This window comes from Herpailurus yagouaroundi, unplaced genomic scaffold, assembly GCF_014898765.1.
Source record: "Herpailurus yagouaroundi ecotype Mexico unplaced genomic scaffold, PumYag 29, whole genome shotgun sequence".
NCBI lineage: Eukaryota > Metazoa > Chordata > Mammalia > Carnivora > Felidae > Herpailurus > Herpailurus yagouaroundi.
The window spans coordinates 28,738,280-28,749,935 of NW_024412377.1; the positions used below are offsets into that span (position 1 = coordinate 28,738,280).

General features: G+C 39.0%; 1 protein-coding gene across 3 annotated transcripts in view; it reads right to left on the reverse strand.

Moving 5' to 3' along the window:
- The window catches only part of RANBP3L (RAN binding protein 3 like), a 289,116-nt gene that overhangs the window by 41,409 nt on the left and 236,051 nt on the right, over positions 1-11,656 (reverse strand). The window contains exon 1 of one of the 3 annotated variants that reach the window (XM_040495456.1): positions 3,711-4,458. The exons of the other annotated variants lie outside the window; for them this stretch is intronic. Within the exon in view, the coding sequence (XP_040351390.1) occupies positions 3,711-3,801 (91 nt within the window). The 5' untranslated portion in view covers positions 3,802-4,458. Of the gene's footprint in view, positions 1-3,710; positions 4,459-11,656 lie in introns of those variants that run through there. 3 annotated transcript variants of the gene reach the window in all.

Sequence of the window (11,656 nt, forward strand, 5' to 3'; positions counted from 1 at the left end):
GCGGGTTGCCCTCCAGAATGTTGGTGGGTCTCATCCATCAGCTAAAGGCCTGGATATAAAAAAGACTGACCTGCCCTGAGCAAGAGGGAATTCTTCCAGCAGACCACTTTCAGATTTCAACTGTAATGTTGGTCAGCAATTTGCCTGGGACTCCAGCCTGGTGGCCCACACAGTGCATTTTGGACTTTCCATCTTCCCTAATTGTGTGAGGCAATCTCTTAAAATAAATTTTGATCTCTCTCTCTCTATCTATACACACACACACACACACACACACACACACACATCCTAGAGATTCTGTTTTTCTGGAGAACCTTGACTAATACACTACCTCACCTGACTATTGTAAGAATTAAATAAGATAATGTATTGAGAATTGTGTTATTTTTAAAGCATTCTAAACATTTACTTTGTGAATTTTAAAGTATATAAACATAAATATGGTTTATAAAACATAAGTATGGTTAAGTCTACCTAGCACATGTAATGTGAACTGAATTTTGTTGAGGCTTTGTAGACATATAAGTTAATGTTTATAAATGTGATCTCAGATCAGTGTTATAGATAAATGGATTTGAACTATCACAGAAGAATCTATAAAGACAGCAACAAGTAGGGAGAGAAGCCTACTGGATTCCTGTGCTGGACTGTTTAGCATCTGCTGCTGTAGAATGTAAATACTATGGGGACTGGAAACCATAGTTTAGTTGGCTTGGTTCAACTGATGTACCATGTCTGGCACAGTGCTTTGCATAGTCGTTGTTCAGATAGTTGCTAAACAATAAGTGACTTTTATCTAAATGATCACCCAAAAAGTACAATTTTATAACATAAAGCACTTCAGCATATAGCAGGGAGGGTTAGAAAGTACCTATGTGTTGAATCTGGTTATGCCCTCTGAGGAGTTAAATGCCAATTAATCATGGTCTGTATATTAAAAAGCTGGAGCTTTGGTGTGGTTTGGGGGGTAGGCCAAAGCCACAAACTCAGAATGCCTCCATAAACAAATTCGTAGCCAGACTTCACTCTCTGAAACCAATCGCTTTGCTTTCTTGGACCTCTGCTGAACTTTGCATAATAACAAGGTGCCAATGTACCTTGGAGGAAAAAAAATCAAGGCCACTATACTCAATGAATCCTTTTAAACTCCAGAAGAGTAACTAAATGCTACTCAGCAGCATAGCAAACACTGCCCAGTGTCACTTGTCAATTCAGATCTCTAGATGACAGTTCTTGTAGCAGTCAATGCTGTTGAACGCTGTTCTCAATTGCATTCACGTGCTTTACAACCTTATGGATTGTGGTTTCTGGGGACTGATATTTTGAGACTCAGTTGTGGAAGAATATGGTTGCTTTCAAAATATTCTAGGCAAAAGCTTCAGTCTGAGAAAAAAAGACTAGACTTCTAGTCTTCTTGGTATTTTGGGAAGTATGTCATCATAATGATTTTTCCAGTCTCCTCTGGGTATGGCCAATAAAGGAAGAACATTAAGACAGCCTGCCTTAAATTAAAATCACAGCAGCATGGTATTTTCCACTTTGAAAATTGGGGAAAAATAAAAATAATACCCAATATTACTGAGAATATACCCCTATACTGCCGATTGGAGGGCCAACTGTCAAAAAATAAGCAAACAAACCAACAACAACAAAAAAAACCCACAACAACAAAAATCTTAAAAAACATACATATCCTTTGACCTCGCAATTCCACCACTAAGAATGTATCCCAAGAAAATAATCTTACCTCTGCAATGATTTATCCATTTGCTTAGGTTAAACACAATGTTGTTTGTAAAAGGGAAAAAATAGAAATAAAACACATGTCTAATCATAGAGAATTGCCTAAAGGAATTTTACTACATCCATTTAAGGAAGAGCATACAACTGCTAAAAACAAGGCTGCAGAGGGGCACCTGGGTGACTCGGTTGAGCACTGGACTCTTGATTTGGGCTCAGGTCATGATTTCAGGGTCATGGGATCGAGCCCAGTGTCGGTCTCCATGCTGAATGTGGAGCCTTCTTGGGATTCTCTCTCTCCCTCTCTCTTTGCCCCTTCTCTGCTTATGCACTCATGCTCTCTCTCTTTCTCAAAAATAAATTTAAATGAATGAATGAATGAATAAATAAATAAATAGCTAAAATAAGGTTGTAGAAGAATATGTGCACATGAATGATGACATGGAAATTTGTTCATAATCAAATATTAAATTAAAAAGCAGTTCATACAATGTTATATATAAAATAACTCTATTTTGTTTAAAAATCAAGCAAAAAAGTATGTTGTACATGGGCACAGAAGAAAAGGCTGGAAGACTATGCACTAAAGGGTTAAGAACAACACTCTCTGGATGGTGATTTTTAACTATCTCCTCTATGCTCCCCCTGGCAAATTTTATATAATAAATATTACGTTAGCAATTGGAGTGGGGAAGTAGCTTTAAACATTTCAAACAAAATGAACAGCCAACAAAAACCTATGATGGACTAGCGTTTACTAACAGAAGAGCACAACTTTTATAGTGCTATGATTAAACTCTGGCACATTCCAGGACTTTACATGCTAAAGCAGTTAGTTTAAAATGACTTATTTCAGCCCTGATGATACCAAATGGTCTCAAAAGTTTTTGCTGTTTCCATTTATTATAAAGTATTTTCTACCCCCACTATGGTAAGCCTTGTACAGCGTGAAGTCCAGGAACTAATGCAAGAAAGTGGCCTGACCCCTTCATGCAAACGTTAGCACACAGGTGCCACCTTGGAAATGGGAGGTTTCAGCCCGTTAGCCAGCTCTGTCCACACCACTAAAATCTAAAACCGTGTCTGTGGAAAAGTAAATAAAGAGCTTGCAGCCTAGATCCCTACATAGACAGATCCATCAGTGGTTATTAAGGGCAAGTTAGAAATGTCCGGGACCAATCCTTAACCTCTGGGGAGTGATGATGTCATCTGTGACAGCACCCTGCCTTTTTTTCAAGTGTCCTTTGCTGTCCGTGCCAGAATGGGTTGGAAAGATCATCTTGTCTATTCATGTCAGCCATCTGCCACTAATTGATGCAGCTGGCTGGGTAGTGGATTTGAAATTTTAAAAAAGACTGATGGTGAAAATGGCTGCCAGGTAGATAGCTTAGTCTGAATGAGTGCCCATCATGTGAAATGTGACACTTTTCACTGTCTTTCTCCAGCTGTTCCTACATCGTAACAGGGAAAGAGCCAAGAATATATTTATTTTTTCCACAAATGAGTGAGTCAGAGATCCAGGCAAAATTAGGCTTCAACTTTAAATCCAAAAGTGTGCCATTAGTGGCAGGACAGGGAAGATAGTTCCAGTGTAACATAAAGCTAATCTCAGCAAATTCCCCTTGTAGCTGATTTAGCCTTCCCTGGATGGGTGTTTTGAATTACACAAATATAGCATACTCTAGAAAAACAACAGTGGCTGGAAGTCTCAGCACATAAGCCTCAGAAGGACAAGTCCAAGGAATAGCATTCTTGATAGTCTCCCATAGTCCTTTAAAAACCAGGAGTGAACCCAAGTTAACTCACCCTTATGCATTACTATTATGTCTATTCTCAGAGTTAAAAAAAAAAAAAATCAAAGATTATAAAGCATCTTCCAACCAGAGATTCCCCAGGTACTTCCCCAGCCTACCATTCCTCCTGGAATGCAAATGACCAGGTCACAGAACGCGTTAGCCTGGCTGACTCACCTTGCTGTCGCTGGTCTTCTGGAAGCTTCAGTTTACAGGTATAAAAACTGTTAAACAGGTGCCTGCTGTCTTTTCTCTGTGCAGTAGACATGGTGCTGGCAATACGGCTGTGGTTCCAGTATCACTAGGACATTTCCTTCCCCTGGTTAGTCACCTAAAATGGTCTTCACCAGACACCCAGAGCCACAGAGGTACATGCAGATCCTGTCCTTGAGTGTAAAACATTTACTTCTCTAATAAACTTCCAAGTGCTTTCTAGTCATGATTCTTGAAATAAATATTGACCAATATAACTTCCCCTACATACAAAGATGCCAATTCATTTGGATAAAAGCACAGCTTAATTTGTCTTTCATTTCAAAGTACTTTGAAGCTTTCCCCTCTACAGTGTAAAATCCTACAAAGTAACTATTTCTAACCAATTACAGTTTTGGCAATGTTTTGACCCATCTGCTGACACGAAACCTAATGCCTCTAGTATTTCAAGAGGACTGCTAGAATAAGATACACAAAATTTAAAAAGTGCTGCTGAGTTAAATCCAGTGATTTCCAAGCCTGGTCTGAGTTACCCTCTGTGACAGCTGAAAGTGAACAGTTCTTAAAGGAAGCTGAAGGAGGAGGGGCCGAGGGAGCTAGGCTGATTAGCATAAAGAGGCAGGCAAGAAATGGCATTGGAGTTGCTTTGAATAATAGTGACCAAAGCAGGGATTCTAAAAAGATGCCCTGATGTTATAGTCACCACGTTTCTGACTTGTGCTACTTTGTAATTAGAACAAAAGCTCGAGGCAGGGGTTTATACTGCATGGATGTTCATTTGCACATGCAACATCTGAAGGGTATAAGCGGAACTGGTAATGAGCTCATGGAAATATACTGCTGGGACTTTCAGTTTCTGTAAACACCTCTGAGTCTTCAGAAGGGGGCAGTTATAGAGCAGCCTGCCTGCCAACGCAACTATTTGGAGTTCTGGAAGACAAATAAACACATAAAACATTATCTTCCCAGAAATCTACCTCTGATTCCCTTTAGACTCTCCATGTCTACTTCTAGGTCACAAAACAAAGAGATTTCCAGTGGTTTCTTGTGTTGAAATAGCATATTTCATTGAAATATTCATTGAAATAATAGCATAGTTAATTACTGTTTAAAAACAAACCCTAAACACCTTTCATTTAACTCAGAAGCTGTTACCCCTGAAATTGTGATGAACGTTACTAGATGCTGCCCTTCAAGATTCCACAGCTCTTTGTAGATTCTGAACGGCGGTGGTGGGCCAGGACGAAGGAGAAAGGCAGAGTGCTTAGCCTCAAAGTCTGAGCTCCACAGCTTCCTGGGCGCACTTGGAAATTGGTGCTAAGCTTGAAAGCCTAACTAGAAGGTTACCTCTTTGCCGGATCTGGATGGGTGTTCTCCTTCCACTTTGAGGCGATGAACAATTCCCCAAACATACTCTGACTTATAAAAACCCTTGTGATATGTGTGATTGTTCTTCCATAACTGCCATGACTTATTAAACCACCTTTATTATTTTAATAGTCTACCTGTCTTGGGCCCCTCACAGTACAACAGGTTATAGAAGTATTTAGCTACTTTGAAAGAGATTCCAATTGTTAGAGAAACATAGTTTCTGCTTTAACGGTTGGCATTTATCTCCTGCTTCACAGCAGTCATGGCAGAAGGCTGAAGCATTTTCTTCCAGAGTGACATAAAGCTATCAACATTCTATCAAGTTGCGGACCTCACTGATAAGCATATTATTATATAGGTAAGTCAAATAACCCATAAAACTGTAAGTCAGCCCTTGAGAGAAATGGATTCTTTTAAAAAAAAGTTTTATAGTGAGAAATTTAAATATATATATATGTGTGTGTATATATATATGTGTATATATATGTGTGTATATATTTGTATATATATGTGTATAAATATGTGTGTGTGTGTGTGTGTATATATATATATATATATATATATATATGTATATGAATAGGTAGAAAGAATAGCATAATAAGCCCTATGTGCCCATCACTTGGATTTAATCATTATCAATAATTTCAAAACATTTTTACATTTTGTTCAAACTGGACCCAAAGGTCTACACATGGTCTTTGGTTGATATGTCTCATAAGTCTTTTTCACTGTGTAGGATTCTCTCTGAGAGAAAATATTGCATGGGGATTAATATCTTACATTTACCCTGATTTATGTCTGATTTTTCAAGGAAGCCCTTAGATGCCTCCATTCTTCTTACGCATGGATGTAAAGCTGGGGAGAAGGGGGAAAAGGAATGGTCAGCTGACCACAGAGGCTAAAACAGCTAACTTCTAGCCCTGTGCTCCATTAGTGGACTGTGTAACCTTGAACCAGGTACTTAACATCTCTGAGTTTGTGTCTTCATTTGTCAAATGAAACAAATGTTTGGTAAACAATGCAAGAGGTTATTCAATACTTATTCTGTGAATATAAAGACTTGAGAAAATAAGGAGATTCCTGTTTTGTCTTTGGCTATAGCCTGAGGAGAAAGAAATAGATTTAAAACAAAAAATATGAGTAGGATTTGGGAGTGTATCTGAAAATCTAGGCCCTTGATTTTCCAACCTGGCTGAGCACTGTAATTACTCTGGGAATGTCATAGAGATTCCTGACTCCCAGCTGCAGTGTTGGAGGTACGAGTGGTGTCTGAAATATATATATACATACATATATATATTTAAACATGGTTTATATTTTATATAAATATATGATTTTTTTTAGATGGAATATTTATAAAGTCCTCTTGTCCAGGTAAATATGCATAACCTGCTTAAATAGTCTGCTTTGCTCATTCTTTCATTCATTATATCTCTCCTGAGGGCTGATGACACCAAAACCAAGAATGCTTTAAACTTAGTTTCCAGTGCCACAACATTAGGGAATAGGGACAATCCCCGGGGAGACTTACTGCCTGGTTCCTCTATGTCCCACTGTTGTGCATTATTGAGTCAGCCCTGGGCAGTGACCCTGTGGTTGATTACTTGAGTTACAGAGACTCCTGGGTTCTTACACAGCATATCGAGTCACATTTCTGCTCTGGGAGGAGACTGTTTTGACTCACCAATTTCCACTGGAAAAAAGCCAGGATAGCTGAAAGTAATATGTAATAGGAATATGTAAAATAATATCAGCTCTATCAGCCATAGTTAGAATCAGTTATAATAAGCCATACCCTTATTTTTCAGAAACACTACCAAGTTAGTAGCTCATAATGGGCATATTATACTTTGCTTTTTGCTTGTAAACAAAAGCAAAGAGTCAGAGTGTAGAAAGTGAAGTCTGGTTGGGTCAAAAAACAAGTGAATAATATTTGGCATTTTTTACTTGCAATTTGATTAAAGATGAGTTAGAATTTCTATGAAACTCGAGCTTATTCCCTTACCAACTTGCTGTGATGTCAAAAAGACGCCACTGTTGAATGGCATGTTACAGGTAAATAATTGATCTTCTCAACGACTGCGTTTGGGATGGATACTGGGAAAAATGATATTTTATGATTAGAACTTAGAGCTCAGAAAGCATAGTGCTTGGTTAAATAATATGAATGGTCCTAAGTTTATAGGCGAGTTTTCTTTTTTCAGTTGAACCATATTTAAGAAGCAGGAACATATGCCTTGGACATTAGTATGCAAGTGAGTTATTTAATTAATAACCTGCCTTGTTTCAAAAGTGTTTATGATAGTGTATATCTACTCTTTGAAAGTGTTCAGAGTGCTTTGAATGACAAGTATAAGTAAAAAGCAGCAGTATTACATTTATCACTCTTATCCTCAAAGAATAGGATAAAAGACCCCTAATATGCAAACATGAAAACCATGAAGCCCTGGCCAGAGCCTCACTACAACCCCCAAAGCACTGCAGGGATTATTACATGGCCATTTTAGTTTAATACTCATGAACTAGTGTTACGACTTTAGAATTTCTATTGATTTTAAATAACAGATCCTCTGCTCCTTTATAACATTTCATGGTAGATTTTTTTTTAAGATCATGCTTCCTTCCATCAAAGACATTGCGGACGAGAATGTAGTTTCAGGCTCTCACAATGGCTTATGTAACATGCTTATCATAAAGCTCATCAAGGCAGGCTTTTGTGGCTGTCTAGAGTTGTGTTACTCTAAGTCACTGTATGTTTTTAGCTCAAAGAATTTCTCAGGTAGCACAGTTGGCTGGATTCCCATAACTGCTATTTGTTAAAACATGGGAGATGCAAATGGTTGTATTAGAGGTTGTTCTGCTTGAATGCTTGTTCCTCTCTACGAATTGAGGAGGCGACACTGGCATAGCACCAAACTGCTTACCTATTCAAGGTGCTCACACTCTGAAATTGCCACCATTGATCTTTAATCCATTGAACATCAACATTCGGGTCTTGGTTATCAGAAATATTGTCTCACTCCATAAACATTGCCTTGGCATTTGAAGCAAAATTAATTTTGGCCCTTTCACAGATGAGCCTCAGATCTGGCTGCAACAGGGCTCCCTCTGGAGGTCAGCAGAGTCCAAGGTCAGTTAGCAAAATAGCCTCGGCCTCAGCACAAAATAAACCCATGTCTTCAGAATGGGGTCTTGTGTTAGTGAGCTCAGGAAATGCTTATCTGTGTCTGAAGTTGTAGGAAAGTTACCTGATTATTCTCCTATGGATTGCTATGTGCTGGTATTTAATCTCTGTAGCTGTACATTTTTTCTGTCTTTATAGCCAAAGTGAAAACAAGACAAAATAAAACCAAAGGGCAGAAAAATGCAGAGTTTTATTTTGTTTGTTTTAAGTGGCAAGGAAACGGGAGTACGGTGGTTCTGGTTCCATAATGTCCACCATCTGGGTAGGATCAAATGATCCTATAGAATCTGAATTCCACCTAAAAATGTTTGAAGTACATGGACATGAGGTCAATGGGTTTGTAGCAGAACTGAACTCTTTGAAGGTAAACACTCATTAACTGGGATCATTTCCAAAATAAAGCAAATCAACTTGCACCAGACCAAACTTTTGTTACTTGATATGAATTTACATTCACAGGAATAAAGTAATCACCGAACTATGTTTTTCCCTCCCTACCTCCTTCATACCTTCCTTCTTCCATTAGTTTGTTTGTTGGTTCCTTCCTTCCATTCTTCTTTTTCCTTCTCTCTATTTCTTCTTTCACTCATTTTCTTTTATGTTAATTAAATGGAGTATAATGCATTATATTCCATAATATACGTCTGGAATCTGCTTCAAAATAATTTGAGTGAGGGAGATATGGAGGGTATAGACAAAATAAGACTTGCCATAAATCATACTGTATTTTAACCAGTGGTTGTAGGGGAGAGGTGCCTGGAGAAAACAAAGTCACTTCCCTTTCTTAAAATAAGGCTAAAATTTGAAAAATGTATTTTTTGTTCAGTAAAAATAGGAATAGAATCCCAATGTCCTAAGCCATAAGGGATCAGTTCCACTGAAAAGTGTACAGTGGGGACTCAACATTTTAAAAACATTTGGGGACAGGGAAATTTGGCTTTCTGTTAATTGGCAAGTGTTCCAGTGGGACTCTGTTTTTGTTGGGATGTATTATGTTGTGTGTACACATATATGGACCAGAGTCTCTGCTGAGTCTATAAGGTTCAGAAAAAAACGGTTGATAAAATCTTGGTTTTTGTCAATTTATCTCAATAAAAGCCTCTTGGAATTCCCCACCCCCTGCCCATAAGAAAGTCTTGCCATAAATTGATATTTATTAAAACTAAGTGAACACATGAGACATATTATTCCTTCATTTATATATTCCTACACACACACACACACACACACACACATATATATATATATATTTAATTTCCATGATTAAAAATTTTAAATATAGTTACTTTTAATGAACCTGATTGAAAGAATACAAGGAATGGGCAATGTGATTTATTAGGACGTGGAGAGAAGCTCTCCACATTTCTTTTCCTATTTAACTTTTTACTCTCTATAAAATTTTTTTTTCAACGTTTTTATTTATTTATGGGACAGACAGAGACAGAGCATGAACGGGGGAGGGGCAGAGAGAGAGGGAGACACAGAATCGGAAACAGGCTCCAGGCTCCCAGCCATCAGCCCAGAGCCTGACGCGGGGCTCGAACTCACGGACCGCGAGATCGTGACCTGGCTGAAGTCGGACGCTTAACCGACTGCGCCACCCAGGCGCCCCTACTTTCTATATTATAAAACATATACAAAGATGGGAAATGTTAACATTCATACTGTATTTGTGGAGCAGCACATGAATACCATTTATAAGCAAACAAACAAACCCACATTGGGCTACACTCGGAAACATCTGCTATTGACAAAGGGGCATGATCATTAAGCTCAGAGAGACCTCTGTGGCAGAGGAGAGCCACGTAAGGCTGGGCCTTACGTGAAGATGCCACACTCATTTTTAAATAGGACCAGATGGTCATTTTACTCACTACTTCTCAACCGTACAGATGTTCCCTTCTACACCACTTAAAAAAATTTATTACTATTTTATTTTTAAACTTTCGATTAAAAAAGCAATTAGGTTGTGTGTTATGGGGCTGCTGTAACAAAGTATCATAAACTGATGGCTTATAAACAACTGAAATTCATTTCTCACAGTTCTGGAGCCTGGAAGTCCAAGATCAGGGTGCCAGCATGGTGGGGTTCTGGTGAGGGCTCTCTTCTGGCCTGCAGGCTGCTGACTTCTCACTGTGTCCTCACACAGTGGGAAGAAGGTGAGAGACCTCTCTGGAGTCCCTTTTATGAGGGCACTAATTCCATTCAGGAGGACTCCTTCCTCATGACCGAATCACCTCCTAGAGGCTCCACCTAGCACCATCATATTGGAGGTTACGATTTCAATATCTGAATTTGGGGTTGGGGAGGACACAAACATTCAGTCCGGAACAGGTTGTATTTTCAAGAATGGGAGAGGTTTTAATATAAATTCAGCTCCTTGGCGGGGCATTGGAGAAAAGGTATCTAGGAACTCGTTATATTCCCACATATATGACTTCAGAGGCCTGCTCATGATAGTCAATAAATATTGACTGTTGGACTACAACCACTTCTTGCCTCCCAAACCACACACACACACACACACACACACACACACACACACGCACACACACTCCTTATCTCTCTGGCATTCATGAATGGCATGTGAGGATCAGGTTTTGTAGCTCAGACATTGATATGTAGCTTCAAATAACAACAGCACCTAGTGAGCTGTAGGGTGGGGACTCCCTGAACAGTTGTGTCAGAACCAGGGCCACCAAAGCCACTCCTTTGTTGCACAGTGAGGACCCAAAGCGACTGAGGTTGAAGAAGATGGAAGGGTCAGAATACAGGATCCTGCTCATTGTCTCAGGGGTCCAGTTGGGTACATCAAGAAAGAATCAACCTTCTACTTCTGATCTTTTAAATTGTTTCTCAATTCAGGGAGCTTGAAGCTCTCCCAGGAACTCTGCAGTCTACCTAGACTTAAGTGTTATTGGTACAATTAAATAAAACTCCTGGTATGTTTTCTTGTATATTACGTACATCAGCTGTCAGCAAACATACACTTCTTCACTGTCAGCTTTCCAAAGTAAGCCCATGTAGATAATCAATCCTAAAACACATTTAAAGAAGACAATAGAGAAAGGAACTTTTAAACTTACTTACAAAAAAAGACTAATTAAAATAACAAGCTGAGCACACACTTCAAAATCCATTCAGAAAATATGAAAAGTCATACAAAGGGGTAAGTAAAAAAATATAGGTGATGCTCATTAAAGTGTCACCTTTATGTACATGCCGTCGTTGGATGAAAAATTATGAGGACTTCTAAGAAGATTTAAAAAGGGGGGGGGGGGGGGCGCCGGGGTGGCGCAGTCGGTTGGGCGTCCGACTTCAGCCAGGTCACGATCTCGCGGTCCGTGAGTTCGAG